This window comes from Parasteatoda tepidariorum, chromosome 1, assembly GCF_043381705.1.
Source record: "Parasteatoda tepidariorum isolate YZ-2023 chromosome 1, CAS_Ptep_4.0, whole genome shotgun sequence".
In the NCBI taxonomy this organism is placed as follows: domain Eukaryota; kingdom Metazoa; phylum Arthropoda; class Arachnida; order Araneae; family Theridiidae; genus Parasteatoda; species Parasteatoda tepidariorum.
The window spans coordinates 65,238,275-65,254,574 of record NC_092204.1 but is presented as its reverse complement, the minus strand read 5'-3'; the positions used below and the strand labels follow the sequence as shown (position 1 = coordinate 65,254,574).

At 27.6% G+C, this 16,300-nt stretch overlaps 1 protein-coding gene across 2 annotated transcripts in view; it reads right to left on the bottom strand.

Annotated features, from left to right (window-relative positions):
• Nucleotides 1-16,300, bottom strand: part of LOC107436692 (sucrase-isomaltase, intestinal) — a 103,051-nt gene that overhangs the window by 42,775 nt on the left and 43,976 nt on the right. Inside the window, exon 1 of one of the 2 annotated variants that reach the window (XM_043045140.2) lies at nucleotides 5,376-5,565. The exons of the other annotated variant lie outside the window; for it this stretch is intronic. Coding sequence (XP_042901074.1) covers nucleotides 5,376-5,390 — 15 coding nt within the window. The 5' untranslated portion in view covers nucleotides 5,391-5,565. Of the gene's footprint in view, nucleotides 1-5,375; nucleotides 5,566-16,300 lie in introns of those variants that run through there. 2 annotated transcript variants of the gene reach the window in all.

The window sequence follows — 16,300 nt, the reverse complement described above, 5'->3', positions numbered from 1 at the left end:
TTTTTGAGTGCTCCTCACACTATTGTATTAATATATTTTGCTTTGGCTTTATTGATACAATATCAGAAAGCACTCTGTTTTGCGGATATAATCGTGTGTGCTGAAGAAAAGGTTATATTTTTTTCCGGTTTCTTTTTTTTCCGGTTTTTTAAATAAATTTTCCTTTTTTTTAAAACTATTGTTTGTTATTTTTTTACTTATTATTTCCCCCCCCCACTCTTTTTTTCTTCATTTGTCTATTATTTTTCTTTGTTTTAATCTTCATTTTGATCGTATATATATATATATATTTTTTTTTTTTGAAAAAAACATATAGAATGGTTAGCTAAACCTGCACCTCCCTTTCCTTAATACAAATACAGGCAACGGGCATTTACAGTTTTCGGTATATATAGCTTGCTACGAAGATTATACCAGATACGGTATATTATCAGTAAAATGACGAAATATTAACTATACATGTCTTAGGAACTTCACGCATTTGAAGTCAATTTTAAATTCTTTTCGCACTCTGTTCATATAAAATGCTGCAAAGATTATATTGTTATTACGTTTAACATTCGAAAAATTTTCTAAAGCAAATAAAAAAAAAAAATTTGAGATGTTATATGGACGGGAAATTGCTTATTTGTTACTCCACAGAAGATTTTCAGAAATGTGTAACAAGCCTTTTTTTAAACAAGTTTATTTTTACGTTTACATTATTAGCTTTACATTAAAAAAAAATTATGAAGTGCCCAGCAATCACAAGAACTTCTCCCGACAGGCTGCTTGTTATTATAGAAACAAGAGTAAAGTCGTTTTCAATGGGGGAAGATTGAAGAAAAGACCTGATTTTCCTACTCTTAACCAAAAGTGAAATGGAAAACCACACACTCCTATGCGAAGTAATAAATCGTCGTAACTATTGTAATGTAAAAACAGTGTTCTAATAGCTCCCCGAATTTGGTGCTGAACTATCTAAGACATTTGAAGAGGAACTTTATCTCAAGTTAATATAGAATTTAACGTTTATATTCACTCTAAAGAGTGTAGTTAATTCTAAGCACTAATTGGGAATGCTAACATCAAACTTACGGACTTTCATTCGTGAAATTTTTCACTTCCAAAAACACCAATTTTGACATATTTTTAAAATCATCAACAAACTGTTTACAATCGAATACGAAACGGCTTGAGTTTGTTGTTGTTTTTCACTCTGATATTTATCTATAGAAGCAAAAGTTTGTCACAATAAACGGTATGTGTGTTTTTAGTTGTGTTATAAGGATAATTATACTTAATTTTTTTAAATATCTGTCAATTGAATTAAATAATTTTATAATTAATTTCTATTCGCTTTTCTGTTAAACCCAATTCAAGTTAGTCTTAATATTCTCTCTGTGCTACGTATATGTCTCATTTAAAAACTAATTTTATTTAAAAAGTTAGTGTGTGTATGCATCCATAACTATAATAGTTCTTATTTTGAACTATTTCTTGAAATTATTGTAGACTCTTATTGTGTGTCTCATTCTTTATTATTATAAATTTTAGTGTTACTGAAGGCCAAAAATGGAGGTAAAATGTCTTACACCAAAAGTAGTGAAATGGAAAATTCCTGGTGTTTCCACCCCACCAAACACCAAGGAATTATTGGTGGTGCTTCACTACACCATATTGAGTGTAAAGTAGTTGCCGCCATTTTTGGTACTAAAATATTTATTATAAGCTTTTATAGTATTCAGTATCAGTCATCAAGTGAGTTTGGTATCTGGAGAAGTTTTGGGGATAACCCAGCAACAAATTACAATCTAGAGTACAGGTTATATCATGTTTGTGAAATTATGAAAGCTTTACAGCAACTAATTATTTGTAACCCTTTTAAAAATTCTAGCCAACAATGCAGATCACAGTAATGCGAATGGGTGGTCACAGTAATAAAAGCTAAAATTGCACTGATTACACTAATGAAACTGACTAATGAAAGAAAACATATAATGTGATACATAAAAAACTACAAATGTTTATTTACTTCTAAATACATTCTTCGCACATATGGAAGCTATCTACTACGCTGTAAAAAATTCTGGTTAAAATAACCGTAAAAAGTATCTACACTCAGAGTGCCGGTACATTTTACAGTAAAATATCTATTTTTACTGGAAGATGTTACGGAACAAAATATCTAATGTACTGTAATTTTTGCAGCAATAACTTCGGTAAAATTGCTGAATCACTCTAATTAAATAAATATTACAGTAAAAATTAAAGTATAACACTATTTTATGGTAAAAATGGATATCAATGATAATGTTCCCAAAGCGCCGTCACTTTATACCGTAATTAGATCTGTAATGTTTACAGTGTAATACTTATTTTTATCATTTTATGTATGACAAAAGTAAAATTATTTTTCTACTTAGTTTACTTGAATAGCGTAATTTTTAAAAATTTTATTTTATTTTTTTCATTTTTCTCTTATCTTTAATTTTGTGCCTGTTATGTTAAAAAGGGGATCAAATTTAAAGTGACGGTAAATTTTGCTTAAAACATTTAGGAAACACCTTTGACTTGTATTGTTATCAGTCTCAAAAGCTCCAGTAGAAATGGGAATGCTCTAGCTAGTCACCTGGTGGTCAACATTTCGGCTCACTCTAACCGACTCAAAAGCGTCTTAATAAAATCAAGGTAAAAAAAAAAAAAAAAAAANAAAAAAAAAAAAAAAAAAAAAAAAAAAAAAAAAAAAAAAAAAAAAAAAAAAACGTTCTTAATTCTGTAAAATTTAATATCGCATGTAAATGAAATAAAAACAGATATTTATTTTTGCATCGTTCTTATTTAATTTTTACTGAACTAAATTTAAACTTGTTTATCAAAATAAGGTTTATGATAAAAAACGCATGTATAGTAAAAAATAAAAAATAAAAATTAAAAAAATTTCATTTTGCAAAAAATTTAAAGAAGTATAAGTAATTAGATCAGTTTTATCTAATTTGATTCGAGCACACCCTAAGGTTCTACATAAAATTAATCATAAAATTAATCAAAAACCATAACTCTTGAAATCGGAAAATCGGGATATGAACTTTTAAATTTTAAGATGCACCCTTAACTAAATACATTTTCAATGAATATATTTATATATCTATGGAAAATGATGATAAAGATATAATCACATTTTTATCAATGAATAAAGATAATCACATTTTGATGGGATGAATAAAGATAATCACATTTTTATCAATTAAAATCAATTCCCTCACACGATATTTAGGGTTAGAAATTCATTGTTTTTAGAGTCATATTATCTGCTTTGACTTGAAAAGGATAACAATGAATGAATATAATAAGTGTGTTCCTTAAGAAATAATTCCAACCTTGATAATAGTTTTACAGATATTAGATATCTATAAAATAAATAAAAACAATGTATTGTTAGATGTTTCAGACGGAATATTTGTAATCAGTTTCAGCATACAATAAAAGAAATAAATAAATCAATTCTAAAATTTTCTGACACAGGTGTAAAATATTATTCAATACATAGCAAATAATTATATTATGTATACAAGAAAATAAAATTCGGATGAATAGCTATTGATATCTCATATGAAAAAGGCTTAAAAATGTGATTTTGGGTAAAATATGCTTTCCGGGTTAAAATATCTGAATAGCTCCTTGTAACTCCTAAAAAAATTTAAATTGTATTTTTAGAAATAATTTTAGTAAATTATTTATTGCTGTCTGAAAAAGGAAAAAACTAGAATTTTGGAACATTTTAGAATGGTACCCTCTCATTTTAATTTTATCTAGGCTATTAGAACTACCAAGAATCGGTTCAATTTATTATTCAATGATTAATCCTTTAGAGCCGACTGTCACAAATATGTGATTGAAACTTTATCAATTAGGGTTTTAAAATAAAACTACTCACCAAACTAATTCTTTATTTGTGGAAAGGGTTATAATAACTTGTTTTAATTCCCCACTACTTAAAATTTACTTCACTGCGAAATAAAAACTATACAATTACACATTGAACTAACATAGATTAGATATGTGATTAGCTTAAAATTTTTAAAGGGAAAGCAAAATAAATCTGTGAAATTAGGAATACCCACAATTAAGCTACCACTTTTTATTTATTGATTACTTTTCATTTTGATTCTAATTATGTACTAACACTTTCATGGATTGCCCGTTCCGAAACGGTTAACTCAGCAGATTTTAATCGATAAATTTAAAAGATTTAGCACGAGTTATTTCCTCCCTATTTTAGCTTCAAAAGAACTAATTTTGATTTATATGTTAAGTTTTCAACAACATTTTCGGGAAAATAAGGCTTTTAGAACTCTTGGATTATTTTCGAAAGATTATGATGTACAGGTCTGGAGAATATCTGTAATCTTATAACATAACCAGAATTTTATACCTAATGTTTGTACAATGTTAGATTAGATAATATTTCTAGTTATGTCGGTAATGTACTGAATAAAGTTTGTCAGGCATAATTATGTTCTGGAAAATAAATGTAAATAATGATAAACGATTTCCCCTTGCATTAATGTTCTGTATAAACAGAAAATAAGGACTGTATAAATAAAAACTTATTGAATCAATACCACATCAAATCAATGTCTTAATCCCGAAAACATTTCTCACCAAGTGCTAATAGCAGAGAAATGTTATTGAAATATTTTTAAAAAATAATGACTTCGTGTTATCTGACGAAAAATTCTACTAAAAAAAATTATTGGAATAAAAAATTTTTTTTTAATAATCGGGCCGGTACTGTATGCAACATCACACAGATAACACAACTATTTATAGTCCTGTTTTTAATTTTAATAGTGCTGGGTGATATAAGATCTTTAAAACCGCGTTATATTGTTTAATAATATCAATATCTCGCGACACATCGAGATAATGATAAATAATTTACATTAAATAATTTACATGGTAAATAATTTACATTAATTAAGCTAATATATGGGTAATTTTCTTTACATTTGGTCAATATTTTTGTTTCGAAATGGAATTTGTGAAGAATCCCTATAACATCGAATGTAATATCTTTCAATATCGGTAATACTCACGATTTTTTTTTCTTTTTGGAAATAATAGTTGCATTATTTAATTTGATAATTATCATATTATTATTGATAATACTCACGACATAATCGCATTTTATAATTTTCATTGTCGAGGATGCCAATAATTATCGTATATCCGATACTTATTGTAAGCTATGGTACTCATGATATATTGTGAAAATATTATTTTAATATATCGTTATCATAATATCGCGGAAATATCGATACATCACGATAGATCAATATTTTGTCCACTTCTAATTAAGAGAATTAATTAATGATTTTAAAAAAATAACTTACATCATGCCGAAACATTTTGCTGAATTTGTTAAACCAGAAATTCCTTCAGCAATTGTTTTCTTTCTTCTTTCGTCTGGTAAGTGCAAATATCACAACACAATCATATCGTGCAAATGAAAAATTATCAAGGAAATATGCTTTACTGTTCTTCAGAACAGAACTCCAATCAATCTTACCTTGAATGGATGATGATTCGAGTTTTTGAAAAGCAATAAAAAACAACTAGATAAAAACCATTATTCTGCGATTTATTATCAGTTTTTGTCGTTCTCTTGTTTCAACAATTTCGAAAATATTATTTAACAGATTAAACTTTTAGAGTAATAAAAATTATAAAATATATTTTAAAATAAAAAATAATGAAAAGTTATTTTCCTTTTAAAAACCTTTAAAAATTATTATTTATTATATTATTAAAATTATAGCCAAACATCAAGCCAATTCAGCCAACCCCACGATATCTCATAATAATATTTAAATAATTTGGCTGAAGATTTTTAAGGCCAAAAAGTTCGTGCGGAAATTAAAATCAACCTAATTACATATATGCTAATGTTTAATGTAGTTGAAGAAAAAATGGTTAAATATAGATTTTGATGATCAGTTAGTTGTATTGAATAATAATAAGTTATACACATGCATTAAAATAAAAAGTTACCCGTTATAGTTATTGAAAATAGAAATATTTGCATTCGCTTTTTTTTAAAATTGAATCTAAATAAATAAACAGATTTTTTTTAAATTTAAAGATGGATTTCGAATGATTAAATTTATGAAATAAAGGAAATTTGAAAACATGTAATGCTTATAATGGCATCACATATGTACATTGTATTAAATTAAAAGTTAGGTTTTGCTAATGCTTACCATTCAGTAAATTCAAAACTTCGCTCAAGTTTTCTCCTTAATTTTTCTAGAAAAGTAATTAAAACTCAAATTTTGACCATCAAACAGTATACAATAATTTTCAAATTCAAAGGTTTCAATTTTTTTTTAAAAACATAAATAAAATGCTTAGTTGTTTTAAAATCGTAAATATGCGTATTTCGAGGGTGTATCGTGCATTTTCTAGAGAAAAAAAATATTATCTATCTTTGAAAAAAAAATACTTTATGATACTAAAGTATTTTTTTAAAAAGCGCATCTTATAGTAAATACTTTTTTTTATGAACTTTTAATGTTAAATCTTATCTATTTAAATCTAATATTCAAAGAATTGTCCAAAATATCTAACATTTAAAAAGGAAAACTTATGCATAGTAATATTTTATATTTCATAGACATAATGATCCAGCTTAAAATAGATTTTTTGATAACTTAAAAAAATCAAACATATTAGAGAGCACAAATAATATTTAAGAAAGGGAAAAGAACTCTACCGATATCTTTCGAAAAACTGGAGAAAAAGGTGAGAAAAATATCAAAACCAGTTTGATTGCCTGACTAAATTGGAAGATGTTTCTAAGCATCTTTCAATTCCTCTCGATTTCATTTAGAAATCAAACACGTTTTAATGATTTTCTCATTAAAGAATCGTTAGTTTTCGATAGCGTTTTTGCTAAATATTATTTTGCCCTCTCTAGTATGCTTCTATTTTTCTTAATTTACGTGGATTATGAAAATATATACTATTAAGGATAGTCATTACCAAGCATTCCATTTGGCACTTTTACTTCAATTTTAAAGAAATTTTAATTTATTATTAATTTATTTTCACAAATGTTCTTTCTACTTTTATTATTATTAGACAGGTATAAATTATTTTCCCTTTGAAAATCACTTAAACGGTAGTATTGAAATAGCTCAGAGTCACCATGCTCATGTCTGTAGATTAAAAACTAGCTCACGAGATAAATATTAGTCATGAATTTGAAGATTTGTAAGATTTTCTAATTGGGGTAAGGACAATTTGTTTTGGAAGTCAAAGTGAAAAAACTTCAACAACAAAAAAAAGAAAAAGGAATCGACTCTTAAAAATAACAACGTTTACTCCTACTTTTATGTTGACAACAAAATCAAAAGACGTTCAATATTTCTTTCTTTCCTTGATACTTCATTTATTTATTAATCTAATTCCATCATTCTATAATCAGATCAGTCAATCATGGTTATCAAGTCAATCAAGACTCAACGCATCTCAATGACATTGTTTCTGTTCGTTATTTTTTTCGGAACGCAGTTTATTGAAATAAATAAATCCGTTATGGCCTTTGTTTTTACTAATAAAAAAAATCTAGAAGCAGGTTAAAAAGAATTGATCTCCATGCGCAGAATATACTAACTATAATAAAGTATTTGGTACATAAAATACTATTTTATTATATTTTTTTCAGTCTGATTTTAAAAAATGAAACAAAAATTTAATATCACTGGAGACTTCGGCACAGTAAAAATAAACAAAAGAAATATTTAGTTCAATTGTCTTTTGTAAAAGTTAATCCAGTAAGTTCATATTATCTAATAAGTTTCATTTAATAATAAATTCAATTTTCTCCAATAAGTTTATAGGAAAACAAACCAAAAAAAAAATTATAATTCTTTAAGAGCATTAAGAAAGGAGAAAGGAAATACTTCCCTTATTACTCCTCACAATTTAAAAAAAGAGAGGACATAAGAGACAAGATTTTATTATGCAATAATATTTTAATTCATTTCATGAACTTAGAGAGAAATTAAAAGTAAAAAGACTGCTTAAATTGCTATTGTTAATCTGTCTAATAATTATCAAGAGCCGTTGTTTGGAAGAGAGAGGAAGTATCAACTCATACCGCCATCTAGTGATTAAAATAATAAAATTTCAGCTATTGATTACTCTTATTCTTCGTTGAATATATTCAAAATATAGTATTTAAAATGAATAAAATGATGCTAACTATATCGAAAATCAAATTACAAAAAATTCGAGAAGAATTTCTTTTTTAATATTGAAGTCGTATATTTTTTGTACAATTTGTTTAAAAACGTGTTATTTATGATGAAACTTATCTCTGATAAACAATTACGAAATTATTGCTATACATTTTCTAATAAATATTGATGTGCAACCAACATAAATCAAATTTTAACATTATTTTTATTAAAAACTAAATAATGTCTACTAATTTTTAATTGATTCCTCAATGAATATTCATATGAAATCAAATATATAATTAATATTCATATTTAATGAATATTAATTATATATTTAATCAAATAATATATATAGAAATAATATATATATATAATCAAAACATTAACGAATAAAATAACCAAATTCTGACTCACAAAAAAACTTACGATTTTTTTATTGCTTGTTTTACTACAAATGCAAAAATAAAATAAAACGAAAAACAACAGAAATATTCATCTTAATTCATTCATTAAATGCATATTTAATAAAGTTTTAAATAATATATTATGACAAAAAAATGAGAAATAGTATTCATGTTCTCGTGCCACAAGAGAAGGAATTGAACCTTGATTTCACTTTAGTTTCATTTTATTTTTTTAATATTTTAATTTGTTTACTATGCATTAATTATTTATTTATTTTTCTCTAATCTGTTTATCGTTAATTTTTCATCTGAAAGAAGTGAAGTTTTATTCAGCATTAGTAAAGCATATTATTAATTTCAAAGTTTAAGCTTGAAAATTGTTTGTTTATTTGCAATCGAAGAAAAGTACTGAGAAGCTACCGATTGTTATTTCAAGAATATGAAAATTCCACAAAAACTGAGTCTGAGCACAGAGGCTACTATCAAAACGAAAAATCTTCATTTGTTTTGAAAGACAATTAGCAATGTTTAGAGATCAAGAGGGGAACATTAGGTAATGTAATTTATACAATATACAGCAAATAAATATTATTTATGCTGTCTATGGTATTTTGTAAACACTTTTATTTAACCTTTTAGAAAACATCAAATTTACAGATTGAAAAAAAAAAAGTTAAAATGTTAGTAACTCAAGTCAGAAAAAAATTGGAGCACTTTAAGTGCTGCTCTCCATGAAGAAGATTAAGAACTAACTTTAGTTCGAAAATTATTAGTGCTGCTATCTATGATTGTAAATTAAAACTAAATTGGTCATTTAAATATACAATGACAACACGCATTGTTTAGTTACTGGTGTGCGAACTATATTTGTCAATTTTCAAATACCAACACTAAAAAAAATTGCTAATATCGCAAAATTATAGGTTTTGTGGAGCAAATATAAGAAATTACTAGCATCCAGATTTCCCTACATAAAAGTAGCCATTCTGCTCCGTTTTTACAAGAAATTAAATGTCTAACGGAAAGTGTATATCATAGTTTAGAGAGTGACATTCATTAAAAATATTTAGAGAAAAAATTCGTTAAATTTATTTTTTAGTATCAAATGCATATTTTTCATCAATTATTTATAAAGCTGAACATTTTACAGCCATGAAAAAAAAAAAAAAATACTACAAATCAAGTTTGAAGTGTATGACATCATTTTTAAGCTTCTAGTATATAAATACATAATTTATTTATTAAAATATAAATTGTGAATAGAAAATTTGGGAAAATTTAATTTTTAAAAGTCTCCTTTATTATTGAAAGTTAAACTATTTTATCCTCAATAATGACTTCTACCTAAGTTTTTAAAAGGAAAAGAATTTACCGGTAAAATGCACTGTGAATGACATCATTTTGAAGACTGATACTCCTGTTAAGGCATTTCTGTCAGACAAAGGGTTTCGTGCTAAAAATTAATAAAATTATTTTTTATTAACTGTCATAGGATTGTATTTATATTTTTAAATTATAGTATTCATACTACAAATTTTTAAAATAATTTTTTTTTTATTTGCCTTTACTAATGTTAAAAGTTTGAGCATGTTTCCCAATATAATATTCATTACTTTAGACTATCCAGATTGACATTTGTGGAAAATATTTTTGTCTGAGAAATATAGGTTTCGCGGTGCAAGCTACTGAAATATAAATTATTTTAGAAAACCTTTGTTACGTTAAAAGTTTAGGTACGTTTTACGCTTTAGAAGTCGACATTCTACTATCATTTAAAAAATAGTAATAAATAAATAATAAGATTACATGCAAAATGCAAAGTGTGTGGCAATATTTTAAGTAGCATGGGGAAGTATTTACAAGCATGGGGAAGTGTTGTTGTAAAGTTATAGGTTTCATGGTGTAAATTTATTCTTAATTTTTTATGTGCTTTTAAAACCGCTAAAAAAAATTTACACTTTTGAATATAACAATATTCTACTACTGTTTTTCTCTATTTTCTTTTTAAAAAGAAAGTAAAATGGAGCTACAGCTCAAAAGTAAATAAAATGCTTAGAAATGCTCCATTTCAAACATCATTAGCACTTATAGAAATTAATTATGTTCTAAAAATGTTGATTTATGGTGCACAAATATGTAATTATAGTTTTAGGTGTAATTTATAGAGTTAAAAGTTTAAATACATTTCCCAATTTAATACTCAACATTCTATTGCTATTTTTCAAAGAAAAAAACAAATTACGGCTTGAATTCGAAGTTTCGAAAATTTAAAAGAAATCGGCAATAATAGAAATTATTTATGTCCTGAAATAGGCTACTTAATCTGAGAAAACTTTTTATTTTTAACAAATAGCTTTGAATTGTGACGCTTTTTAAAAATGACACACCGCACTATGCACTGAATTAAAACATTTTGTACAAATGGATATCAAAATAATTTTACTTCCGTGAAAAAGCTAACGAAATTGTAATGATTCAGGGGATAGTTTGGCTTATTTTACAGATTATCATGGAACATACGTTTTTCTAGCATGAATAGTTTTTACTGTTTCACTTTGGTAAAAGATAATTTTTATTTTTAGGAAAAGGTGACCGAAATTGTAATAGCGTAATAGACACTAAAAATATTTATTTCACAGATTTGCAAAGCAGAATTTATATTTTTATGTGACAAAATATTTCTTCCGAATTTCACAAATTCCTTTAAAAACGTAACTTTTTCTAACTATGTCAGTCCGGAACGAAATAGTTTTTATTTTGGCGAAATGTGAAGATAGTTCTAATAATTCAATGAACACCTTAAAAAAATACATTGCGCAGATTTGTGACACTAAGCTTATTACGCAATAAATAGTTTTTACTGCTTAAAATCATCTTTAAAATGGTGACACAGACTTCCGTCTTAAATAGCAGTTTTCTCACAAAATGGCACTTTTAAAATTGATCATCGGATATATTTTTATATCAAGAAATCAAGCTTTTCGAAATCAAGCTTTCTTGTCCATGTAATATCAAAAGTTAGCCACGTTTACCACATAAAACTAGATTTTTTACCCTGTTTTTTAAAGTTGCTGGTCAGAATTAAAGTACATGCCATCGTATCTAAGCATATAGTATGCATATGCTTTAGTTAAAAATACACTCTATAACAAGAAAATCGACGCACCAAGAAGCAATTATCCGATTGCTTTGAAATTTCGTATGCATGAATGTTTTGAACAAATCAGGCTGGAATGATGCCGACTGGGGACGTATAGTCTTTAGCGACGAATCCCGCTTCCAACTGTGTCCCGACGATCATCGAAGACGTGTTTGGAGACGCACAGGGCAGAAGGAGTATCCTGCCTTCACTATTGCACGCCATACCGGCCCTCAACAAGGCATTATGGTCTTGGGTGCCACTTCCTTTGACAGTCGGTCCCCTTTGGTCGTCATTAGAGGTACACTTACTGCACTGCTGTACGTCGACGACATCCTAAGACCTGTTTTGCTACCATTCCTTTTGCAGCGCCCTGGGCTGGTTTTTCAGCAGGACAATGCCAGACCACATACGGCAAGTGTTGCTATGAACTGTCTGCAAGCTTGTCAAACTCTTCCTTGGTCTGCCAGATCACCAGATCTCTCTCCCATCGAGCATGTCTGGGATATGAGGGGAAGGCGATTGCATCTGGCACGGAATGTTGATGACCTCGCTCGAAAATTGGATCGAATTTGGCAGGAAATACCGCAAGAGACCATCCGGGAGCTTTATCGGTCTATGCCGTGCCGTGTGGCAGCTTGTATCCAGGCTAGAGGCGGGTCAACACCTTATTGAACTTGTTACTGTAACTCTGCAATAAATTGTTCAATTGTTCTGAAATTTTAATCATTTACTATTCTGTACATTGTCTTCATATCCACCAATTTTCGTTTCAATCGGACAACTCCTTCTTGGTGAGTATGTCCACATTCATAAAAAATAATTATGTCCAAAATATTTTGTGAAATTAATTTCTAAGGCAAAGATTTCCCAATTTTCCTCCACAAATTCTTTACAGCAAAGACTGACAACGATAGAACACAATGGGCACTTATAAAATTTATTTCGAATTTTGCAACGCAGAACCGATTTTTTTATGCGGTAAAAAATTGAAACTGGTGTCTCTGTTTTAAATCGAGATGTCTAAGCCAGGGGCTGAACTATATCACTGAATGAAATAAATAAATCAATTGTCGTTTGTACCATTCCTATTGAACGCTTAATATTAACATCTCAATAGAAACGCAATCATAATGGTTAATATCTCTAACAAATTGATCATTGATATGTTACCAGCGAACAGGTTAATTATGTGGCGTCTTATTAAATATTTCTATGGGGATTTTTCTACGAAATTCTATTTAAAAGTTGTGTTAGTAAAAAAGTCACAAAAATCTTAAATTTTAAAAGTTTGCATGCTAAAATTTTACTATTTAATTTATTTATTTATTTTCTTAATGTATCTTTATTGTTAACTTTTCTATAAGAGGCAGTAAAAAAAGTTTTTACTTTGTTGAAAAATGAGCGAAATGTTATGAAAAATAGAAATTTAAAAATAAATATAAAAATTGCGATCTTAAACTGATGTAAATAGTTTTTCCACTTAACCCTAGTCAATAGTGGCAATAGTGGCAATAATACTCCACAAATTTCAACTTATTTGCAACATTTTCCGATAATGCCTGTTAAATTGAATTTTTATCTCGGTTAAAAAATTGAGAAATTTGCAACGAATTGTAGTGACCACACTTAATAATTTTATTTCGCATGTCTTGCTTGTTTTTATGCCAGAGTTTTTCTGGAATCCAATTTGAAAATGATGTCTACGCTTGGCGTTTGAAAGTAACTTCTCGTAAAAATAATCATATTTGTTTTTACTTTGGTGGAAAATTTATCTTAATTGTAGCAATAGAATGGGCATTTAAAAAATTTGGCTTACTAATTCATGTCGTGGAGCTTATTTTTGATGATAAAATTAATTTTTACTTATGTTCAGTTTAAAATAGTTTACTCATACTCCTTTGCAATTAAATTGAAACGTTTGTAATAATGCCAATCGAATTTTTTCATACAGTCGGTGAAAAAGTTATAGAAATTATAATATTGAAATCAACAAGTTAAAAATTCTTTTCACAATAGAGTAAGCGAATAAAACTTATTAACGTATATTTTTTGGCATAAATAATTTGTACTCGTTTCTCTCTTTGAAATAGTGCCACTCATTTTGTGCATGAATTTAAAAAATTTCCAAAAATGCCACCCAAAAATAGTTTCTAATTTGGTGAAACAGTAACTTCGTGCATGATTTATAAATTTTTCCAAAACTGCCATCCAAAAATAGTTTCTAATTTGGGGAAACAATTACTTTGTATATGAATCGTAAATATTTCAAAAAATGCCATCCTAAAATAGTCTCTTATTTGGTGAAACAGTGACTATGATGGTAGTGATAGAATAGACATTTAAAAAAATTACTTCCCAAAAATTGCATCACCGGACTTTTATTTTTATGAGATCAATAACTTTTTCTCGTATCAAATTGTTACCACACACTTTGCATCTCAGTTGCAATTTTTTTCATACAAAAATAGCATTAAAAAACAAGTTTTAACTTAGATAAAAAAGTCTGAATTTGTAATAGCTTTTTCTACAAGTGACTGACTATATATAGGGAACTAGTTGCGAACAATTTAGTGTTAATGACCTTAACAAACGAATCAAACATGAATGCTAAAAAGTGTTTTTATCTGTGAGGTAAATTTGCCAATATTTTAATGAAACAGTGGACATAAAAAAAAAAATTCGCAAATTTGCATGGCGTAATTTTTATTTTTATGACAAAATTAGTTTTTTCGACTGTCCGATTTTAAAAAGGGACTTTAAATCAAAGTGTAAATTTTGAGTTGCAACTTTTTTCATAAAAAAAAAAAATTTCTAATTTTGCAAAAAAACAATTAAAGAATTTTTATATTACTAATCTGTATTGTGGAACCTATTTTTGTTTTCTTAATATAATTATGTTACACTGAAGTTTCTTTTTAAATAGTTTAACTTTTCTTAAATGAGGCATTTAAAATTAAAACAATTTGGTAAAAAGTGATCGAAATTAAAGCGCTTAATCCGAAAAATTATTTCACACGTTTGCATTGCGAGGTCTACGTTTTTATGTAATGCGCAGTTTTTACAGGTTAATTATATAAAATAGTGCCTCACATTTCGCGTTTGAGTTTAAACTTTTCTTTAAACATGAGAGTTAAATATCATTTTAATTTTTGTAAGAGAGTGTTGTATGAATTGAAATAAAACATAATAAAACATTTAATTCCCAAATTTGCTATGCCAAAGCTTTACCAATGAAGCTATATTTTTATGACATAAAAAGTTTTTACTTGTGCTCCTCTTTAGAATGGATTCTACATTATGTATTTGAGTCGGATATTTTCAGAGAAGCAATTGTGTCCACAGCAATACGAAAAAATTAAAAAATAAACCTTAATTATATTTACCTGGAATTTCTTCATACTATGCAAAACTGAAATAAATGTAATAAATACTCTAAATTTTTTAACATTTAATATTTTAAAGTAGCATATCTTTTAAACACATTAAAAAACATATTTCGTATATCTTTTTCGAAAAAAGTCCGATTCTTCTAATAATGAATGCTCACTAAGCTTAGGTCAACTTAGATATTATTGTTACAATAAAAAGAAGCAGCACTGCGCCAAATACAAAAGTTTGAACGAAAAGCGAAAGTGCTATGTTAAAAACTAAACTTTGCACAAAAATCAAATTCAACGCTCACATTTTTAACTGTTTAATTATTTAATATACTAGCGTGCTCAAATGTATAATTTTCAGTGAAAACGTATTTATAGATAAATGTATATTGATTAGTTCTACATAGATATCATTGCCCTCTTTAAAGGGGTTGCATATGGGTTAGGTTCGAGTATAAATTTATTTTTTTTAATTTCCATGAATTATTTTATGTATTCAAAAAATGTTTGGTTTTTGATTGCTCAGTTCAAGGAGTTTATATGTTATTTTAATGCGCAGTTTAATTTACACTAAAGTAAATTTAAATTTTAAAAAAATCTATACTTTTCACTTTTAAGCAAAAAATGAAGGAAAAAAAACTTTTTTTTAAGGGTGCCCTCTTCCCTCTGTTATTATAAATATGAAAAACAGCAAATCGAACTACGTGAAATATACTACTATTTGGTCACTTTTTTCAGTGGAAATGAACCGACAATTAATTTTTAGTCTCACAAATTCAACGAAGCAACTAAAATATATAAACAGCCCTTAAATATACACCGAAGAGCCATAACATTATGACCACCCTGCTAATAACATGTAGGACCACCTTTAGCCATCAAAACTGCTAGCACCCGCCGTGGCATTGATTCCACAAGGTGCTGATAGGTAGTCTGAGGTATCTGGTACCAAGCGCTCACCAACTGGTCCTGCAATTCCCTCACATTGCGAGGGGGTAGCGTGGCAGCACGAATTTGGTTTTCCAAGTAGGACCACAAATGCTCTATTGGATTAAGGTCAGGTGAATTTGGGGGCCAAGACATGACTTGAAAGTCACTGGAATGTTCCTCGAACCAATCCATGACGATTCGACCCTTATGACATGGTGCATT